The sequence below is a fragment of the Aulonocara stuartgranti genome, assembly GCF_965226115.1.
Source record: "Aulonocara stuartgranti genome assembly, chromosome: 22".
Lineage (NCBI taxonomy): Eukaryota > Metazoa > Chordata > Actinopteri > Cichliformes > Cichlidae > Aulonocara > Aulonocara stuartgranti.
The window spans coordinates 32,057,492-32,079,359 of NC_138957.1; the positions used below are offsets into that span (position 1 = coordinate 32,057,492).

The following is a 21,868-nucleotide window of genomic DNA, read 5'->3' on the forward strand; positions in this document are numbered from 1 at the left end:
ATGATATTTAGATATCAGCGACAGCATGACCTCCTGATGCATCGGCTCAAAAAAGCATTAAGATCACATCGTTCACCTTCTTTCCAGCCTCTCCTACGATTCCAGGTGGTCCGGCCTCACCGGGCTCTCCCTGTGGAACAAATATCACATATTTTAAACCAGTTTTTCTGCTTTTGGACACAAAGCTGTAAAAATATTCCTTCAGTACTGCACCTTCTCTCCAACAGCCCCAGGATTACCAATACCACCAGGAGGACCTTGAGGACCCTGAAAACAGACAAAAACTGATCAAATAATTTCCATCAACAGTTACTCGGAGGAAAAAGTATCAGATAATCTACTTTAATTAACCCTGAACATGAGTTTCATGAGAATTTAATCTGCTAAAATTAACTTGATGGAAAAGGAGCGAGTTTCACAGAGGTTCAGTAAAAGCTCCAAACACTCACGTCAGCTCCGCTGGGTCCAGCAGGGCCACGGGGTCCTGGAGGGCCTGGAGGACCCTGGAAACATAAAGAGGATTTGGTTATTATCATCATGTTATTTATTTTGTTGCATACGTCATTACCAGTTATTACAATATTCATGTGTTTGTGAAACTCACCATAGGTCCAACATCTCCCGTCTCTCCTTTCTCCCCAGATGGTCCTGGCAGTCCCTGCAGAGCAAAGGTCAAAGTTCTGGATTAGGAGCTTTGCACAAGAGCGATGCTCGAACTGCACGAGTATTTACATCAAATCCAACGTAAAGAAAGGAAGTGTTGCTGTTTTTTGACATTTTAAGGTTTTTACCTGGAGTCCGATGGGACCTGGGGCTCCTGGGAAGCCTCGGGTTCCCTCATCACCTTTAGCTCCGAAAGGACCCTGCTGCCCCCTCGGTCCAAGATCTCCATCAGCACCCTGCACCACAGAAGAAGAAGAACAAGGACAAAAGCAGGACATAAGGACAGTTAATGTGCTGTTCTCCTGACTGGATGGATCTAAACTAAAATCTGGAATAATCTTGTATATTCATCACATAACTACATTTTCATTTTAACAAGACCTTTATCAAATCTGTAAAGTAAAAACTGCAGCTATCATCAAATGCATGCACTTGAAATAAAAAGGAGTTTCTACTCACAGCTGGACCAGGCTGACCTACAGGACCGAGCGGCCCGGGTGGACCAGGAGGACCCTGCAAATAACCAGAAACAAGCACATGAACACAGAGAAACAACAATCATTAGGGGAGAAACAGCATTATTAGATCCTGATCGTTACCATCAGAGGTAAATATTAACCCCTGATTTAAGTCACTCACATGCTCTCCTTTGGCTCCTTTGGCACCCTTCTGCCCAGGCTCTCCAACCTCACCCTGAAACAATAAATAAAATTCATTTTATTTTACGCTCTGAGCTATTTTGACTCTTGACACCTTCTGAGGTGAAACATTCACCCTGCAGCTTTCCAAGAATCTTAAGCTAAGGTGTGATCTCTGTTACTTAGAGTTACTGGCCTTGTCTCCGTCCTCGCCAGGAACTCCAGCTGTTCCAGCAGGGCCGGGCAGACCCACAGGACCCTGCACTCCGTCCCGACCTGCTGGGCCAATGGGCCCTTTCTCACCCTGAGCAGGAGAAAGAGAGAAATCAATAATTGATTTTCATCATTAGCTGGACAGACTAAATTTGATTAACACATCCGGAAGACTCACAGGGACTCCCTTCTCTCCAGCTGGTCCAGGTGGGCCCTGAGGGCCTGGTCTGCCAGGAGGTCCGATGGGTCCAGCAGTACCAGCTGGTCCCCGCTCACCAGGAGACCCCTAAGAAATACATGAGGTCAGCACCAACCACAGCAGGTTTTCATTAAGTGAATAATTCATTCTTAAGTTGGAAGAATAAGTAACAGATTTTAAAAGTTTTTAAAAGATTTCTATCTCCTAGTGAGAGACTTGAAAAATTAAACAAATACAATGATGGTTAACATCCAAACTCAGAGTACGCGCTGTTCTCCTCACTTAACTGAAAGATCCAGACTTGTATCCATTATTTCTGAACTATGAACATTTCTTTAAATGAGTTGTTTTTTAATATGAACAGAAACCTACAGCAGGTCCAGGAGGTCCAGCAGGTCCTTCGCCTCCCTTCAGTCCTCCACCACCCTGGAAGAAATGACCATGCAGGAATAATCAGGACTCTTATTCTAATGACTGAGATAAGAATGTTTCTTAAACACCTGGATCCTGGCTTGATGACATATGCTGGATCATTTATACTCACAGGGGTTCCAGGAAGTCCTCTCTCTCCTGGGAAGCCTCTCAGTCCTGGAGGACCATCTTTTCCAGGCCGTCCTGTGGGTCCAGGGTCCCCCTTGGTGCCCTCTTTCCCTGAGGGACCAGGAAGCCCCTGCTCACCAGGTGGACCTAGAGGTCCGGGATGGCCACGCTCGCCCATGGGGCCGGTCTCTCCTGATGGGCCCTGGAAGATGGACATGGAGAGGGTTGAGAGAAGAAGAAAGCAATGATGGAAGGAAGAATGCAAAGCAGCAGGGTGTGAATATGGAGAAGTGAAGTGTGTAAGTTGGCTCGTGATGTGATTTACTGTAGCAGTAACAGTATGTGCACCACGATGAATGAACTCACCTGAGGTCCAACAACTCCAGGTGGCCCAGGTGGACCCATTTTACCTTGGAAACCCTGCAAGACACAAACTCAGTTAACAGTTTATCTAGAAAACACAGACGCTCAGATCTGAAAGGCAAAGACGTGTCCACTCACAACCATCATCACAGTCTGCGACTGAGATGAAGAAAAATCTGCTGTGATGACTTTTTTGTTTATTTGACACAAAACACAAATAATTCTTCTCCATAAATACAGATTCAAGCATCTCTGTGCATTAAATTTCACAGATCACTACTTAAATACTTCAGACAGACAGAAGACAGCAAAGCTGGGAGGAAGACATGCAGTCAGTGGTCTGGATTAAAACCCACATCTATGGATTAAGGCCTATGGGCCACCTGCTCCACTCAGTGAGCTCAGGTGGAGGCACCTTTAAGAAAGAAAAATAAATAAATAAATTAATAAAAAATACAAATTTAACTTACAACTTCTCCTCTCTGTCCGGGATGTCCTGGCAGGCCATCCTTTCCTGGTGGTCCCTGTAATAAAACAATAAAGCAATTTTATCAAACTGTACAAAGTACCTCAGTTTTTTTATTAATAGCTCAGTGATATCACCCTGAATTTGTATCATTACTAAAATCAGTCTGTGAGGAACCGTAAATGAAAACGTTTACTTACAGGAGGTCCCTTTGGTCCGGGGAAACCATTGGCTCCCTGAGGTCCTGGCAAACCCTGAGAAATCATATGTGGTAAAGTAAGAACATTAAATATTTGACTCAAATTTAAAAGTAAGTTTTTCCAAGCAGGACACACTTCTGTGAACTTCAACACTCACCCTCTCTCCAGGAGGACCATGAGGTCCATCACTTCCTGAGGTTCCCTGACAGGAGCAATAAAAGAAGAATGAATTAAATACAAACTCTTCTTTTCTTTATTTAAATTATTTACAGGCAAAAATCAAAAGCAATAAATGTAAATGGCATCGAGGGTTTTTAGGCAAGTCTTGTTTAAAAAAAAATCCAGCTCTGACTTTTTTGTTCAAATATTTATATAAAGATGAGATACGAGTAATTTCTTTCACACATTCATGTAAAATATGAAGTGAAAACAGGATTCATCAGTAAATCACAGTGTGGACAGTTTGTTTCAGGTGTGCAGACGAACCTTTGCTCCTGGTTTCCCCGTGGCCCCCCTCGGCCCTCTCTGCCCTCGGGGGCCCTGATGGTCAAAAACAGCACGTATAGTTAAGTTACTACGATACACTCAAATCATATGAAGCAACAATTAAACAACTCTGAAAACTGTGTTTCTGCTGATCACCAGAGGTTACACTGATGATGGGTGATGTACTGATAGGTTATTCTTTAAGGCTGTGAGCAGAGCAGCTTCTAAACCCTGAGCATAATAAACAGAAAAAGTACCGTCGGGCCTCTCTGTCCTCTCGGACCTGGTTTGCCGGAAGTACCCTGAAGAGAATCAGACAGACAGTTAACATTAAACATTAGTTAACATTAGAACTTTTGTTATAACCTGAGAAACTTTATCCTTGTTAGGTTTAAATGTCTGAGTCTTCCACAGAGACGTCGTCTTACCCTTGTTCCCTTCTCGCCGTTTGAACCAGGGAATCCTGGGAATCCAAGAGATCCCTAAAAATAAACCAACATGTCAGGATCAGCTGTTCCATCAGGATCAACCACTGATTCAGTGCTAATGAAAGGCTTGTGCTTCTCTTACCTTTGGTCCTTGTCTTCCAGGATATCCAGGAACTCCAGGTACACCGAGTTTACCCTGGAAACAAACGATGACGTCATCAATCACAGCAGGTGTGACTGCGTTTTCTAACCTGCTCCACTACAAACCAGCTGGTTATGACTGATTAATGCTGGCATGTAGGTGAGAAACCTGAGAAGCACTCAACATGATGCACAGGTGTAACAGTCACATTATCTTGTAATAAAGTTCATGTTATAAAGTTAAATGTCAGGTTTAATGGAGAAATTCACATCAATAAAACATAAAAAACTCCTCAAATATTTAGAAAAATTCAAATAAATACTTGTTTCAGATCCCAGGTACAGGTGAAATATAATTCTTACACAAGTTATAAAAGTATTAAATGATGGTCTGAATGATAAAAATAATTACTTTTATGCAGTCTTGCTGTAATGAAACAGTTCATACCTTCTCACCAATCAGTCCAATAGCTCCAACCTCACCGGGGGGTCCAACACGACCCTTGGGCCCCTCCGGGCCGTCCTCTCCTCTGGGCCCTGATACTCCAATCTCTCCCTGTAAGAGATCAGAGTGGAAACACAGCTGTGAGATTAAATCTGTGCTGTACACAAAGCAATAACTCAGAGCAAATATTAACATGGGTTAGATTAAAAATCTGGACCATCCAGTCCTTCATTCAGCCATCTAGTGTTACATTAAAGAACCAGCCAACTGACCAATCAGCTGCTTCATTATTCACACTTTACCCTCTCTCCCTTGACACCGAAATCTCCTTTAATTCCCGGGAAGCCGTCTTCTCCCTGGCAACAAAAACAAATAAAAACACAATGAATAGATGTACATGACACCAACCTTGTTTTTAATTATAAAATGCAGTCACATGATATCTCCGTTTTCCTTTTTTAATCACCAAATGTTCACATTAACACGATTTTATTGTGTAAACGTGATATTTATTCATTTACCTTCTCTCCTTTGTGGCCTTTCAGGCCGCGGATGCCTTGTTCTCCCTGTGATCACAACAATTTCATAATCAATACATTTGCATTCTAATAAATCACATTTAAAAAATGTCTTTGCTAATTTGTTTTACGACACATTAAAAATGAAGCGCAGTGACCTTGACGCCCCGAGGACCAGGATAGCCGATAGCTCCCTGAGGACCGTTAGGACCCTGCAGACCAAAGAAAGCAGGTTTACAGCACAACACACACACTGTGGTAACTACGACCACAAGGACAAACCTAACAGAGGTTACAGGTCTCCTGTTAGGATGGATAATAATAGTAATATGAATGAAGTAATATAAAGTGATGGAGTTATGGCACCCACATGATTTCCCTTGGTGCCAGGAGGCCCCTCCTTTCCTGGGTGACCCTGTGACATGAAAACAGAGAGTTTAAGGCTTAGAAACGACATCACCCAGCTTTAGGTGGTTCAACTTAATAAACAATATAAAGAAAGACAAACATACAGGAGGCCCATCAGCTCCAGGCATTCCTGGGAGACCTGGTTTTCCTGTGGGACCCTGGAGAAGGAGACAAAGTGTATATAAGGTCAATAAATGCTCCTTATTTGAAACGCCTCATATCTGCATGAAGCACACTTTTCTGCTTCGTCGCTGACGAGTACGACAGACTCACATGGTTGAAGTGTGAGTGACAGAAAAGTGCACTGATACAGAGAACGAGTGTTATTCTATGAGACTCAGAGTGCTGATACCACTGCTCGGTGGGGAAAGTGTCGATGTGAATGAGGTAAGGCTGCACAATTTCACTTTAGTTTCAGAGATATTCATGCTGTCACTGTCACAGCTGCAGTGTCTGTGGGTCACAGCTGTATGTGGTTGTCGGGTTATATGAGAGTGACTGCAGTCTTCATGCAGGCAGCTGTGTGCTGTACTGTGTGTGCGTGAGGTAAACCCTGCACTTCATATCAAACTTAATTTAGAAGATTCATTTTTAAGTGGAATAGCATAAGATCATCATCTCTGACAACAACCATCATATTTTCACCTTTGTGAGATGTGTGAGTTTGATTGGTTACTATAATTCTTAAACATCCCACAGACTCCTGCTGTAACAGGTGTTTAAAGATCTCTTCCTGACAACAGCACATCCTACTCTCTTTGTTTACTTTCTCGGTGTCTTCACTGCAGTATTTAAATGTCAGAGTTGGAGAATAGAGTTGAATAATGCAATGAATTAATAATATTCCAACTATTATATGACTGTTTATTGTTGAATACTTGTTTAGAGCCAACTTTCATTATGTAAATGTACTTTAAATAGAGTATGATGAATATCTAAGGTCTTACTTTCTCTCCTGGGGGTCCGATGGCCCCCTGAGGTCCCGGCATTCCCTGCAAAAAACCCCAAAACACCGCGTGACCTTTAATCAGTTTATGTAATTATTACAATTTGAGCATTAATCTTTCCTTTTATCTTTGTGTGCATGTTCCTGCATAGCTATTCCCATACATTATCACGTATCAGGTACGTGATAATGACCAGGTGTTCTCTCTCTCACCTGAGTTCCTGGGGTTCCCTGCTGGCCTGGAGGTCCTGGCTCACCTTGGGGACCCTGAGAGACAGAAACAGAAGAGGAGAGAATAACGATCAGCGCAGGGCAAAGTGAAGGAAAGAGGAGGAAGAGAGAATCTGTCAGAAACTAGCTAAAAGAAAAGTTTTGTGTTAACATTCTGAGTTCTGATCTTAAATGTTCAAATACACACGATAACAGGATAACATGGAAACTGTTACTGACCAAGCTTCCTTTGGAACCGTGGGGTCCATCGTTTCCTCGAACACCCTGAGAGAAGATCGAGAGGAAGAAATTAAAAACGATTCCCCATAAATGTCTAAATGTCAGCTTCTAGTCAAAGCATCCAGGGAACAGGAACTGAAAACATCATCTCTGGTGCTTTGCTCAGCATCACTCATAGAAAACGAAACATGTTGATGTTGATGCAGGTTTGTCTTTGTGGGCATCTTCCTATTTAAAGTGCAGTCGGCTAATTTTACACAAGTCTTTGGAAAAAAGTGCACAAAGTATTTGTCTGAAAGCGCTGGTTTGTACTTAAACATGTTATAAAATTTCAAAACAAATGTGAGAGTGTAAGGTAATAAAAAGTGTTTACTGTGTTTAACATTACATATTTAAAATCTGTAAGAAAAATACATGGAACAAGAACACTGATGTTCCTGCTTCTGTCATATTAAACTGATGGAGTAAACTTCCCTTAAAGCTAAAACTTTACTTTAGCAGAACAAGCAGAAAGTTTAAATATATCATGCATTCATTTTTTACATGTTGGTATGTTTTGAGGAGGCTGTGGGAACATCACACGTTCATTTTTAGATTTGGGATGAAACCAGGTTACTGGCTGTTGGTTCAGGTGGTGCTGTGGGTGCTCAGTGGTCAGAGTGGGGTAAAACAATGCAGCCAAAATAACAGCAGAAGGCTGGGCGTGAAATCGCTTCTACTCACAGGAGGTCCGGGGATTCCTGGAGGACCTTTGGGTCCAAGCAAACCACGAGGTCCCTGCAAACACACAAGGACACACAGGCGTCATGCAAACCAGGATCATTCACTCACACATACTATTGTTTTTAATGGAAATGAAAGGAAAAACATAAAGAAAGAGAACTTATAAATATATAAAGTATAAATACAGAATGAGCTATTTAAAGAGGTAATCTGCATTCTCCTTCTTTATCAAATCTAAAAGACTGACCCACAACTAGCTGCATAAAAAACACAACTCCCTATTTCAGTGATTCTAAAAGCACGTTGGCTCCTCCTCCATCTTTGTGTTACTGCACTACATTATTAATTACAGTAAAGATCCCTAAAATATCATAAAGGTGTGATGATTATGAAACAACAGGTGCAAAGGTGACCTTGTTATGTGAGATATAAAAACAGAGGCATGTATTTTGGGAGACCATTTAAAACACAGACAATAAAAGCACGAGTAGAATATAAATAGAAAATAGTGGGAGGTGTAGAATCAGCTGGGCTGTGACTGAAACACTCACTGGTTCACCTGGGAGACCCCTGGGTCCAACGTCTCCATCATCTCCCTGCAAACACAGAAGAAGCACGTTATGGATGAAAAGATGCTGATCAGCAGTGACACAATATCTGGATGTAATAATATTCGCAGATCTACGTACCCGCTCTCCGTCCTCTCCTGGGCCCCCTGGTGGTCCCAGTGGTCCAGAGTCACCCTAATAAAATATAAGGATGAAGCAGTTGTAAATAAATGATTCTCCAGTGGTAATAAAGATTATAACTGAAAAACAATCATTGTTTTTGAGATTGTTAGACGTACCCTGTGTCCTTTATCACCAGGCAGACCAGGAAGACCATCGAAACCACGGTCGCCCTGTGATAGACACAGACATAAACATTACTATTATCTCACTGTAGAAAGTAGAAATGCATCAGAAACGATCTCAATACAATAACAATGAGCACACAGCTGAGGCCTCAGGATCCATGAGAAAGACTTTGATACAGCTGAATAATCAGGGAGAACAAACTGACTGTGTCGAGCTTTTGGCACCAAAATGACACCAGTATTTAAATTTTAATATCAATTCTTATTGGACCAATAAAAAAGCTACAGAGACAGGGTGGAGGCTTCAGGCTGGTGGTGTTTAAATAAAGGCAGTGAGGGTACCTTAGTTCCAGGCTCTCCTGGCATTCCTCTGGCACCATCAGCTCCAGCACGGCCCTGCGAGGAGCAGAGGAAGAACATGTTTAAGTGAACCTACGTTTAAAGACAGCTTAAAGAGGATCACAGGTGAGCGTCTGGATGGACAAAAACTGGCTTTTAGAGGTTTTAAAACTTTCTGGTGACAGCCTGAACTGCAGGCCTGAAACGACACCTACTCTCATAAAACTTAAAAAATAAAATTTACAACGACAAGTGATACACACATCTTGATAAAAATGTCAGCTGTTCATACTCACTCTTCTTCCTGCTTTGCCTGGAGGGCCCATCATACCGTGGGGTCCCCTTGGACCCTGAAAATAAACCAGCGGCCCGTCAGAAGTGTCAGTTATAACTGTGATCTCACAGACATGAGCTGAAAAGGTTCACTTAGAACACAATACAGGAGTAATAATAATAAAGTCATTAATAATTTTACACACAGCTGTTGTTATTTACCTGAGGACCGGGGTCTCCAAGCTCTCCCTTCAAACCAGTACTTCCTGGATTTCCCTGAAAGAGACTCAATCGTCTCAGTCTCATTTTACTAATGACGATGTCATATACACTTAAGAGAACAGACCGATTATTATGATCCAAATGAAAGGTAGCATACCAGGGGTCCAGGGCGTCCGGTGAATCCCATTGGTCCAGGAGGCCCCTTCAGAGCCATCTACAGAAAACACGACAGCTGCTTATAGCAGTGATTCAGGAAGAAACTCTGTTTGCATATTGATTTATGTTCCCTGGATAAGATCATCGTCTTAACGTTCACAGAATACATCATCTCTGTTCTGTGTTCTCTTACTGACCACATTAAAGTCTTATTTTGATTCTGAGTTTTCATAACATAAATAGAAAAAAGAAATAATTAACAAAGTGCAGTTTTTAATGAAATATTAGAAAAAAATGTCTTTCACAAAAGGTGACAATACCAGGGCGAAACAAAGCATCATAGATAGAAAAGCTGAAATAAAAACTCATATCTGACCCTGGCTTGGGATAAGATGGCTGCAGCCTGAGCCTCCTGTGCAGAAACGACCGGCCCCTTGTCTCCTCCACTCTGCCCGAAGCGGAACTGCAAACACAAACAAACATTCAGACTCAGACTTGATCTGTGACAGTGACGCAGGAATTACTCTAACATATATATAAAAAACAAGGAATAAACGTTTGAATAAACAAACAACTCAACATCTGAGAGCATTCCTATAGACTGTAGCTGTGTTCAATGAGGAAAACCCGAAATAATCCAACTCTCGATGCTTATAAAAAACCAACACCGACAATAAAGAGTTAAAACACATTCAGATCTGGTTTAAACAAAACATTTGCCCAAATATGACTCATATTTATAGCTATTCTGATAGTTTCCATAATCAGTAAAGGCTGAAAGGTTAAAGGTGACTTACAGGCAGCATGAGTGAAGTTCCAGGAGGTCCAGGAACCCCATCAGCTCCAGGAAGACCAGGCCTACCAGGAGTGCCCTGCAGGATATCAGAGGGGCAACGGTGAGTCGGCCAGTATAAGAATTTAAAAACATAAACAATTCAGCTCCTTTTGTATAGCACATGTGTAACACACAGATTCAGATGCATGCCTACAAACCTTCAGATAAAGGAAAAATACTCACCCTCTCTCCGGGGTCACCGACAGAACCAGGAGGTCCAGAAGATCCAGGAGGTCCAGTGGGACCCTGCCAGATAAAAATTAAGAGTTTAAATATTTGTCGACAGAAAGTGAGGATTTATTTTTTAAGATGGAGAAAAATAATATTAACTTACAGCAGGTCCCTCAGGTCCTGGAGGTCCTTCAATCAGCATCCCCTGCAAAATCCAAAATAAAGTAAAAAGACAGACAGACAAAGCCTCAGACGTCCTCTTAATGTCTACTCCATTAATCCTCTAATGAGCAACACTTCAGAACGTTTCTTAACTGGCCTCACAAGCTACAGCGCCACAAATATCTTTGTAAAGGTAAATGTGTATAACTACAAGGTTAACTGGCCACTTTGTTAGGTACACAGGTCCAGCTGCTTGTTAACACAAACATCAAATCAGTGGTCTGAAAAAGAGAAAATATCCAGCGAGCGCAGTTCTCTGGGAGAAGATGCCTCAATGATGTCAGAAGTCAGAGGATAAGGACTGCTTCAAACTGACAGCAGGCACAGAAAACTCAATTAATCACCAGTTACAACCAAAGCATCACTGAATGCAAACTGTGTTGAACCCTGAACAGATGAGCAGACCAGGCTGTGCTCCTGTGAGCTCAGAACAGGAAACTACAATCAAAACTGGACAACTGGAAAAATGTTGCCTGGTCTGATGACAATGCAGGAAGATGAAGCACAGAGCTCAGATTTCCTCAAACTGTTTTTTTTTTTTTGGATAAGACAGTGAGTTTACTGTATTCACATGATCTCCACAGCCACCAGACCTCAGTCCAACAGAGCACAGAGGATGTGCATTACAGATGTGCAAATCTGCAGCAGCTGTGTGATGCTATCATCACCAGAGTCTCTGAGGAATGTTTCCAGCACCTTGCTGAATCTAAAGAATTAAGGAAGTCCAAACTGACTGTAACAAGCAGCTCCTAACAAAATAATTGGTGAGTGTATTTCTTGGATTACTGTGAAGAGCAGGATAGTAAGGGGAAGGTTGCCAGTGCAATTCCCTGTAGCTTCTGGTAAAACAACCCCCCCCCCCCCCCTCCCAAAACACCCGGTCAGGTAAAACTGTTGAATTGACTCACAGGCTCCAAGACAGCAGGCTCGCCCTTTTCTCCTTTCTGGCCTCTAACAGCAGCCTGAGGAAAACACACATGCAGTCAATAACAAGTACGTACACACACACGAGGCAGAAAAAGTGTGCACAAAGTCACTGAAAGCAGATTTCAGTGTTTTGACTGCATGCACTGACACATGTGTCAAACATTATCGTACTAGAGTTGATAAAAGAGTAAAATAAAATGAAAACCTGCTCTGCTTGAATTAAAGTGTAAGTTTGTATCCAAATACCATTGATTCAGCAGCTCTCCAAACTGTTGGTCCATGACTTACAGACGTATTTATGCACAGATACAGAATCCTCTGAGCTGGGCACCAAAATACAAAGACATATACTCAAAACGACATTCAGGGCAAAAGATCACCTCTGAATGCCTCTTTATGGAGCATATGTGACAGTATAAGTTACTGTAAGGCTCAATACACACACTGTAAATTAAAACCCATTTCAACCACTGCTGTGATAACTTTGCCTTGAAATGCATTCGCTGTCCGTTTCTCTGTGACTGACTGAGTTTGCAGGCTATAAAATGGAGACTGTGAACAAATTTTACATGAATGTCGTCCACTCTGAATTCAGTTTGGTGAATGATGGTTGATGCATCCAGTCTGGATAGCTGAGGCTTCTTAACTCCATGTTTGAGGATCATCTCTGTGCCAGTTCTCAAAGCAATGTTCAGTGTTTGAATTCAAATTAGCAAATTAGCTACCAAAACATCAGTAGCTGAATTAATGTAAGGCTTAATGTAAGATAATCTCTCTCTGCAGTGCAAACTCAAACAAGTCACGTGACGGGACACTGAATGCAATTTCACGATACTTTGTAGAGCTGGTTGAAATGTTTTTTGTGTTTTTGCCTCTGAAGCAAAGCGACTTACGCCTCCCTCGTCTGTCACAGCGGACAGGGCGGGGCCAATGTTGCCATCAACCTCTGCAGTCTCTGGTGATGGTTCATTGTAGTCTCTGTAGTTATAGTCGTACTCCTTAAGGCCCACGTCCCCAGTCTCATACTCCTCAGTGAAGAGCTCTTCTCCAGTACCGCCCGCCTTGGCGGCGTCTACCTCTTCTCCCACCAGTGCTGGCTCCACCTGAGGCTGCGACGAGTTTATCGTAGCCACAGCGGGATGGATGGAGGGGCACGAGAGAATGATTCAAGCAAAGGAAAAGAAAAGGTGCAGAAAGGACGAGGAGAATAGTCAAAGAAAGGGGGAGAGGTGTGCAGGACGGGGAAATGTTCAGGGTGGAATTGAAATAAAGAATGAGAGGAAAACAGCGGTGGAAGAGGAGCATACAGAAAAAAGTGAGTCTTACCTTTTATAAATAAACAGTCACAGAGGGAGAGAACACAAACAGACATCTGGCAGACCGTACAGGCTACAGGCGATCGGGTTTATCCTGGAAACCCTAACTCTTCCATTAATCATCTGAAGTTTAGTTTATTCTGGAATAATTTCACCAAAGCTTTTTAACATCAGCCCTCGTGATGACCGGTGATCAAATACGTTCTCACAAATGTAAAAGTTTGAGAAGTAAAAACACATTTAATGGTGATGTTTGCATCGTACGTGCACACACAGAACTGATGTTAAACACTTTGTGAAGACGAGCTGCTACGCAAAGCAAAAACTATGTTATTTCTTTTTTTTTTTTACTTACCATGTAAGTTTAATAACAAACAAGAATCCAGTGAATTTACTGCACAGTTTTCTAATATAAAAAAATCCACATTGCATTAATATATCTGACACACCCTCCCTGATAATTATGAATAATGTCGGTATTTGGTTTCTAAATCATATGCTGATAAAAAACGCAGCAAAAATCAAAACTGGAAAACAAAACAAAATCAAAAATGTGATGAATTTGCAAATCATCTAGATCTTTAGTACAGTTAGATTGTCTCTCAAACAAGAATGCATTTAATTCATCTTTTTTTGCTGAGGTTCAAAGCACACATCAAATATTCTCATGTGGATCCTGTTTTCACAAGATTCTTGTTCTTATGTCGAGATAACGACAATGATGGATCTCGAGATGAGAACAAAACGGGACTCTTGCTGTTAGGAAAAACGGGAACCGCGTAAAAATATCTGACGGTACACTCGGATGATTGCGGTGCATTCTGTCTTGAAAGAGGTTTTTCTTATGTCTTGTCACGTGACATCGATGCCAACAAAACAGTGATGAGTGGTTAGAAAAGTAAACGGAGAAACAAAGAGCTTAAACTACTTTGTTACACTACAAAGACTGGGCTCACCACCACACAGGAATCACATCCTCCTCTCCCTCAGAGGTTTTATTAAAACACTCATATGTGAAGTTTAAGCTGTTCTGTGGACTCTAGCTTGACCTGATGTGTGTTTCTGATAAGTGTGTCATCTTCTTTTTACCTGTACAGCGTTTTCTTCTTGTCCAACCACCTCACCCTCTGGCTGTGTGAAGGTCTCCTCATAGTAATAATCAGTCTCTGTAGGGGTGTGGCCAGCCTCAGAATATTCAGTGTCTACATCCTAATTGGTCAAGTGGACAGGAAGTGGGGGAGCAGGGAGGAGGTAAGCAAATTCGATTGAGAGAGTGTGGTTAGTTCAAAGTCTTCTGGTTCATGATGAGTTAAAAGAAGAAATGAGACATGAAACTGTGGTTGGCAAAGGCAAAGAGCTTTTTAGCTGCAACTCACATCTTTAAAGTTTAAAGAACCATTTTTGAAAAGAAATTTCAGGTCGTTTCAGAATCTCAGTGACTATAAATGTTGCCTTACGCAAGATTTAGAGAGTCATTGAGATAACTGTAGTGAGATTTCTTTTCGTTTCTTCGCTGAACCATTTTTGCTTTTTAAAGCTCACAAGCCAAGACTTAAGAAAGGGTGAAATATGATCGTATTGGTGGTAGAACTGAGAGCTTCTAGCCATCCCATCAGGTGAAAACATCATAACATGATGCTCTGGGATGAACTAGTTTCACCTCAGGATGAGACAACAGTGAAACAACCCCATTTAACAGCCTCACAGAACACGATTCAGTGAAGTCAATCACTGCTTTCCACAGCATGGAACATTTACTGAAATTCTGATTTTAAGCAAAGCATAATGGAAAGTTCTGTGAAGCTGCTTAACTCACATGAGATACAAAATATGACAGCAGACAGGGAGACGGAGATCAGGGAGAAAACACAGGTACGCAAAAAACAACCAAAACATAGAGAGGACAGAGTGACAGGGAGGTCTGATGTGTTGCAAGTGTGTAAAATATGATAGTATGTGTTGCATTTATGTGCCATAGCAATCCATGCTCATTCATTAGACCCGTATGTTAAAGGTTTCCCCGGAAAGAAAGAAACAGAGGGCTGGAGTGCGTTTATGTTCTGACATCCAGTTTCAGCAGCTTGAAGGTAGGAGTGAAGTAAAGAACAGTGAAACCGTTCGATTAGCCATGCTTCCCTTTGCACCGCTGTACCATATCATATGTGGAAGCTGGTGTGATCATGGAGATCATATGATATATGAACAGACAGCTTGGTATGAACCAGCTTCCATTCTGAAGGCCAGATTTTGCATCATCGAGGATTTGCATCAAAATTACTGAAAGTTCAAAGAATTCACAAAAGAAAGCAGGAAAAAAAAGAGGTTTCATAAAACTTTTGCTGCAGATCCTGGATGATGGAAAGATCTGGAAAAGAGATTGGAAAGATGGGACATACGACCCGGGCTGTTCCAACCCAAACATCGGCCTCCTGCTGTACCTGCTGATAACGGTTGGTAACTTTCTTCGGTGGGACTCCAGTTCCGCTCAGCGCTGTGTTGCCAAACGGTGGGAAAGGTTTGTGCGATTTTATATCCGGCACTTTGTTGACTCTTGTGGGTCTGGCTGGAGTCGGTCGGACTGGGGCAGATGTTGCCACTGACTTCGTCGGGGGGGAATCCCTGACGAAGTTATTCCCCCGTTTGCTCACCGGGGGGACTTTGGTCACAGCTTTAACGTCTTTGACGTCTGCCTTGCTTTGGGTTTTTACTTTTGGAGCTTTGGTGGCTGCAGATTTTGTAGGTCCTGGTTTTGATGCTTTGGTGGGTTTAGGTGCCTTGGTGGCTTTGACCACAGTTGTTTGAATTTTTGTTGTAGTTTTGTGGTTGCCATTAGCCTTAGCCCCACCATTGCTGTTACCTTTTGCTTTAACATCGGTGGCCGTTTTGCCGTTTCCATTGGCTTTCTTCTCTGTTGTGACTTTTACATTGCTGCTAGCCTTCGAGGTAACAGGAGCTTTCTTCTCAGCTACAACCTTACCATTGCCATTTCCATTTACTTTGACCTGAGGTGTTGGTTTGGCTCCAGTTGTAGCTTTTGCATTACCATTTGCTTTCTTCACAGCGCCAGTTTTGCCATTGCCATTCTTCGCTGGGGCAGCTGTGGGCTTAGATTTGGTTGGTTTGATTTTAGACAGGAGGACGTCTGCTGCAGTGGGCTTTGCTTTGGAGGACTTGGAAGCTTTGGTGGGCATAGGTGGCTTGATGACGAGTTTATATGATCCAGACTTGACGGGCTTAGCTGGAGTGGGCTTGGATTTTACAAGTGTGGGTTTAGCAGGTGCTGTTTTTTCAGTGACTGCCTTCTTCTAATAGCCGTGATTATTGTTTGGTTGAGATGTTATTTTGTATGTAAACGTGAATATGGACAAAGACAATGAAAGAGAGTAGAAGATGACAAAGATACACGGAGATGGGGAGGGGGATGAAAAGCACAAACAAGGGATGACAGAAGGAGAGAGAAAGACAAGAACGCATGTTTTGAGAAACAATGACATAAAGATGGCTAAGGCTCGGATGATTTACTGAGACTGTACAGGCATTACTGGATACAGCACAGAAGTACACTGACACCACTTAAGCATTAAAAATGGAATTTACACCAAGATGGCCAAACAATATGAAATATTTCATGTCTATGAACCAATTTATTTGAGTTTGTTTTTGCTGATCTCTCCAATAATGCCATTCCCAATACTAAATAACAAAGCAGCATCTTCGTGCTAATAAGAACTGAGGCTGTGGTTTGGCAGAGGCACTGAGAGCGTGATGGGGCAGGTAAAGCTGGCTGCAAAACACTCACACATACACACACAGGTACACGCAAACATACATAACGCTGATACCAAACCTGCTGTGTTGTGATTAATGCACCAAGCAAACTGTAAGAGAAGGCTGCTGCAGTTTAGTCATGCAAAAGAAGTTGCAGGGACGGCGGTCTGGCATGCAAATGCGTGTTAGTCACATAAAACCACAATGTGTAAAGTTGTGTAGATCAATGACTCTAACCACCATGCTGCTACAATAAAATACATGCAAATCAAAACTGTATTCACAAACAATCGCCTACAAAAATACGTTATGAAGAGAAAACAGAGGAATATACCCTCCTCACAAAGGTCAGGGGAACAACCATGAATGCATTTACTAACACAATCACGTGCACTGACATTCTCGTATTTACACAGACGTTGATGTAGAAACTTTTGGTGCAGAAGCACAGTAGGTGCATGCGGTAACATCCTCCCAGACAATGAAGTAATCATGCAAAACAGTAACAGGACATCAAAGACTGTGTGTGTCATTAAACTCCATGTAGTGAGCGATCACAGGAAAGCTTCTGTAAGTGAAATAAGCTGATTACCCAATGTATGACAAACCACACCTAGTATCTGGTAACATGACAAACATGAAATCCACTGCATCTGTAATCTAACATGTAATCACTGTAATCCAAGAATTTTAAATATCTTAACGCTCTCTTAAAGTCCAGTTTATATGATTATGAAATCATATAAATATCAACTTTATCTCACAGCAATTCATTCAAAAATCTCCCTTTGAAGGTGTTTGACATCATTTGTAACCTAAATAAAACAACACAGCTGCACCCTCACTGCCCCAGTGCCCCCACCTGGCCACATGTGAACACACAACATATATGACAACATGTAAATGACAAAAATAATCCTGTGTGATGGGGATGGAGGTAATCACATGTCTGCATTAACGAGAGAAGCTGATGTAATAAAACAAAAAGGGGGTGTGGAGTAATGAGCGCAGAGCGAGAGAGAGGCAAAAATAAAACAAATAATTTATCGTGTAAGAAAATTTCGATTACATCCCAGCACTTGTAAACCTAATAATACAGGATGGATTATGAGCCAGTTATGGTTTAAATGCCTCTCTCTCCCTCTCATTCTCCCTCCCTTCCACAAACCCTGCTCGTGTTTTCCTTCACTCTCGCTCCCTCTTTACCTGTTGGTTGGGGGCCCCAGGTTGGGGAGAGGGGGTCGCGGAGGAGGAGGCAATGCCTGTTGTTTCCTCATAATAATAAGGGTATTCATGGTCATCCTGCTCCTCATCAAAGTACTGAGACAGATGGAAGGAACGCGAAAGCGAGAGGAAGAACGCATGAAGAGGAGTTTAGATTTCCACAGGGAGGTTGAGAGAGGTTTTAGAGGCCATGTAGGGATAAATGAAGGTTAAGATGAAGAGTATGTGATGCAGCATTGGGGACGGGGGGAATAAACAACAGTAGGAGACAGGAAACAGGATGATGAGAAAACACAAATCTTTGACTTTTTTCCCACTCATCAGAATCTGTGTCAAAAAGTGTTTACATATGTCGGTACACAAGAATCTGGATGAATGAGAAAATAGCAAAAACAAAGCAATAGTGGAAGCCAATGAATAAAATCACAGAGATTTCTATTCATCCAAAAAAGAAAAAGTCATCTCAACAGCATCAACATGACAGGGTTTGGGAGTGTCGGAGCTCTGAAGTGACCGATAATTTATCCTGATTTAACATCAGACAAACTTCTAAAACAAAGTCTGTGTACTTTGGATGGATGCAGACGATGCAGTCACTGCCAGCTCACAAATATCAGTTTGTTTTACAGTGAAATTAATGAATGTAAGCTTGCAAAGCCTATAGTACTTAATGTAACGTGCACAACCAGTCTCAGTAAGTAAAGAGGCTCCACCTTAAGCCATCGTGATGCCAAATTCTTATACTTGAAAACCAATCAGAATTTAACACAATTCTATGTTCTAACAGGTCCTTTTCTTTCAACTCATTATATATAAAAAATGTCAAAAGACACTGATGTTTGCTTGTATCATCCTCATTCCCCTACCTTTCTGTGTTCCACTGCTCTAAAAAGTCAACAGCATAAAATCATAAAAGTGTAAAAAATGTAAAATCACAGCTCTGGGATGGGACGATGACAACGCCTCTGCTTTACGTCACCGAATGGGAGACACAGACTGTGGCGGTGAGGAGGAAAGCGGATGGATACAAACTGTTGCTGATGACGAGGATGCGAGAGAAAGACAGAAAGGGGGAGCAGCACTTTGATGACATCATCAGATGACCCAAACTGAACCCGAGGACTTCATTTTCAGACGAACTTTAGTAGATTTAGTTTGACAGCTAGACTTTTTAGAATCTTAAAAACTTTTTCCAGAAGGTTTAAAATATATTGTTTACTTTTTTCTGATCTCAAGATGTTTTCAATATGTTGTGTTGTAACATAAATAAAAACAATAAAGAGTTAATAATCCTAATGATAGAACTTTAACATAGGCAGTGGAACTGATGGATATAACAGAGATATTTTGACTACTTTGCACTTAAGGCGGATGTTGCACAAGGATCAGCGATATTCACTGACTGCTTAAAGTTTATTGTAAGCATTCAGCAGGCCGGTCAGTTTTCGCTCCTGTTCCTGCTTTTTATCTTTCAATAGCTACAAAATACATTTTTATTTAAATTATTGGGATTCGGTGAAAAGTTTTCTTTCTACAGGAAGTGTCACAGAAATCCAAAACAAAGTCCGAGATTCTGTTTGGGCATCTTTTACCGGAGCTACAGACGAGCCCTCAGTTTTGTGAATGAGCTGTAACCTCCTCAGGACTTTATATTTACTTTGTGTTAACAAAGCACCACGAATGCGACTCTAACAAAGGTTACTGTGGGAAGATTTTTTGATATTAAATGACTAATGAATTGATGTCTGTTTCTGGACTTGTTCTGTTGTGGTGTTACTCACGTATGTGTTGGGGTCCTGAGCTTGGGTTTTGGGCAGAGGGGAGTCACAGTCAGGGCTGTAGTGTTCACAGAAGTCATAGGCAGCTTGAGGGTTGGAGGCAATCATCAGCTGCTGGATGTCTCCCTGTGGAGGAAAAAACAAACACACAATTAGAACTTGTTCCTGTGACCAAAACACGAACAAACGTGTGATTTTCCTGCTGAAACTTTGTTGCCACCCAGTCAGTAACATCACAGTTTATCTTGATCGAGCTCCTCACCTGGAACACCTCCTCGTCCAGCAGGCGGGCTCCAAACACTGTGATGCCATTGGTGTCAACCACTGCCTTGTTGCCCCTGGGCAGAGGGCGGGTCATCTTCTTCTTGCAGTCCAGCAGCAGTGTCACATTCTTCTTGGAAACAGAGAAAGCAATGCGATGCCACCTACAGACGACGAGGAGGAACCACAGGCAATTCAATGAGCAACGTGAGAACAGCCCTAAATAAACAGCCATCAGCAACCCCACAAAAAATAATATTGAGTTTCCACACAGCAAACACTGGTCCCATTCACACTTACACCACCACAATCATGTCATTTCAACTGGTCACAAACTGGTTGTTGTTGCTGGTTACTGACTTGCCATCAGCCAGGTTGACGCCTTTGAAGAGTGGGTAGTCCTCGGGAGCTGGCTTGCCGCTCTGGTCCTCGTACAGGAAAACAGGTGAACGTCCCAGTTCGATACCCAGCTGCTGGACGCCCTGCTCGCTGTAGATGGAGAGGAGGAAGGCCTGGAGGCCAGCCTGGGCTTTAACCAGAGCCATGACGGAGAAATTCTCCGGGAAACGACCTGAGGATGAGAGCGAGGGAAGTATTAACCATATTTGTAGATGAGGAAAGATGACAAGAACGAAGCAGGTGTGCAGACTGGAAAGAAACATAGAGGCAGAAAGTGGTAGAAATGTGAAAATAACACTAATGAAGAGCTTTAATTTATTAAATACACATGTCAGCATGAAGTGGTTACATAATGTCACGCTCTGATCCCATGTGGAGCTGGCATAGATGGTGTATCACATAATGACAGCTGGAGAAAGAAGGCTGAACATCAGCTTTGACTTTTGAGGATTTATTCACAGCCACATAAGTGCTACCGTCTCCTTTCTGCCCTCACTCCGGGGTGTCAGGCAGCTTCTAAAGTTAATTTGTTGTGGGTTTTCCACATACTTTAACTCTGCTCCTGCACTGAAAACACATAATTATACTTAATATCCACGAGCATCACGCAGAGGGCTCAGCTGCTCCACGCAGCTCAGTGCAAACAGATACCAACCAGTAAGGATAATTACAGGTTTCCTGTCTGGAATTCATGGTAAATATTAAATGCAAAGCTGTTTTTACACTGTGAGGTGGGACAGGTTTAAATAATACTACCTTAAATGTTAAATTCCTTTCCCCCAAACAATCTGAAATATTAAAATAAGATAAGATCTGCTATATGGCGGTAATACTGTGCAATATTGATACAGCTAGCAAAGATAATTATTACAACAGAAGCTGTTCTGAGCTAACATTGGGTATAAGATGCAAAACTTCACGACATGGATGAATTACTTTCTACACGATCAGATTTATGGCACATTTATGAACGAAAGAAAAATACTTTTTTCTGTCTGCATGCAGACTGGGTTTGTTTCTTTGGATGGCACCTATGAGGAATTACAAAAAACAAACAGTCTCTTCACAACATTTAACTCTCGGCCTAAAATGTTTTTACACATATAATTATAATGTTCATACTTTAAAAGATTCCTTAAATGCTTTACAATAAAAGCTGTTGTTCTGCAGGACTGTGCAAAAATCTCCCTTCACTTCTTTAGATGTTGCCAAAGAGACATATTTGTTCAGTTTCTAGTCTCGAGTAAAAGTTCTGCACGATTTCAGGAAGTCATGCTTTTTATCTCCTTGTATC

At 41.9% G+C, this 21,868-nt stretch overlaps 1 protein-coding gene across 5 annotated transcripts in view; it reads right to left on the reverse strand.

The window, feature by feature from the left end:
* Positions 1 to 21,868, reverse strand: part of col11a2 (collagen, type XI, alpha 2) — a 53,340-nt gene that overhangs the window by 5,615 nt on the left and 25,857 nt on the right. For 3 of the 5 annotated variants that reach the window (XM_082522096.1, XM_082522097.1, XM_082522098.1), the window contains exons 4-50: positions 20,536 to 20,746; positions 20,177 to 20,339; positions 19,918 to 20,040; positions 15,583 to 16,449; positions 14,234 to 14,353; positions 12,722 to 12,937; positions 11,810 to 11,863; positions 10,843 to 10,884; positions 10,692 to 10,754; positions 10,471 to 10,545; positions 10,050 to 10,136; positions 9,675 to 9,731; positions 9,518 to 9,571; positions 9,319 to 9,372; positions 9,026 to 9,079; positions 8,675 to 8,728; positions 8,517 to 8,570; positions 8,379 to 8,423; positions 7,828 to 7,881; positions 7,105 to 7,149; positions 6,868 to 6,921; positions 6,656 to 6,700; positions 5,813 to 5,866; positions 5,671 to 5,715; positions 5,459 to 5,512; positions 5,304 to 5,348; positions 5,085 to 5,138; positions 4,786 to 4,893; positions 4,339 to 4,392; positions 4,197 to 4,250; positions 4,026 to 4,070; positions 3,769 to 3,822; positions 3,440 to 3,484; positions 3,283 to 3,336; positions 3,087 to 3,140; positions 2,620 to 2,673; positions 2,258 to 2,455; positions 2,086 to 2,139; positions 1,693 to 1,800; positions 1,498 to 1,605; positions 1,303 to 1,356; positions 1,123 to 1,176; positions 792 to 899; positions 605 to 658; positions 450 to 503; positions 214 to 267; positions 77 to 130 (exon numbers count right to left, since the gene is read on the reverse strand). In XM_082522096.1, the coding sequence (XP_082378222.1) occupies positions 77 to 130; positions 214 to 267; positions 450 to 503; positions 605 to 658; positions 792 to 899; positions 1,123 to 1,176; positions 1,303 to 1,356; positions 1,498 to 1,605; positions 1,693 to 1,800; positions 2,086 to 2,139; positions 2,258 to 2,455; positions 2,620 to 2,673; positions 3,087 to 3,140; positions 3,283 to 3,336; positions 3,440 to 3,484; positions 3,769 to 3,822; positions 4,026 to 4,070; positions 4,197 to 4,250; positions 4,339 to 4,392; positions 4,786 to 4,893; positions 5,085 to 5,138; positions 5,304 to 5,348; positions 5,459 to 5,512; positions 5,671 to 5,715; positions 5,813 to 5,866; positions 6,656 to 6,700; positions 6,868 to 6,921; positions 7,105 to 7,149; positions 7,828 to 7,881; positions 8,379 to 8,423; positions 8,517 to 8,570; positions 8,675 to 8,728; positions 9,026 to 9,079; positions 9,319 to 9,372; positions 9,518 to 9,571; positions 9,675 to 9,731; positions 10,050 to 10,136; positions 10,471 to 10,545; positions 10,692 to 10,754; positions 10,843 to 10,884; positions 11,810 to 11,863; positions 12,722 to 12,937; positions 14,234 to 14,353; positions 15,583 to 16,449; positions 19,918 to 20,040; positions 20,177 to 20,339; positions 20,536 to 20,746 (4,265 nt within the window). The remainder of the gene's footprint in view (positions 1 to 76; positions 131 to 213; positions 268 to 449; positions 504 to 604; positions 659 to 791; positions 900 to 1,122; positions 1,177 to 1,302; positions 1,357 to 1,497; positions 1,606 to 1,692; positions 1,801 to 2,085; positions 2,140 to 2,257; positions 2,456 to 2,619; positions 2,674 to 3,086; positions 3,141 to 3,282; positions 3,337 to 3,439; positions 3,485 to 3,768; positions 3,823 to 4,025; positions 4,071 to 4,196; positions 4,251 to 4,338; positions 4,393 to 4,785; positions 4,894 to 5,084; positions 5,139 to 5,303; positions 5,349 to 5,458; positions 5,513 to 5,670; positions 5,716 to 5,812; positions 5,867 to 6,655; positions 6,701 to 6,867; positions 6,922 to 7,104; positions 7,150 to 7,827; positions 7,882 to 8,378; positions 8,424 to 8,516; positions 8,571 to 8,674; positions 8,729 to 9,025; positions 9,080 to 9,318; positions 9,373 to 9,517; positions 9,572 to 9,674; positions 9,732 to 10,049; positions 10,137 to 10,470; positions 10,546 to 10,691; positions 10,755 to 10,842; positions 10,885 to 11,809; positions 11,864 to 12,721; positions 12,938 to 14,233; positions 14,354 to 15,582; positions 16,450 to 19,917; positions 20,041 to 20,176; positions 20,340 to 20,535; positions 20,747 to 21,868) is intronic. The other 2 variants (XM_082522099.1, XM_082522100.1) reach the window with 2 other exon arrangements.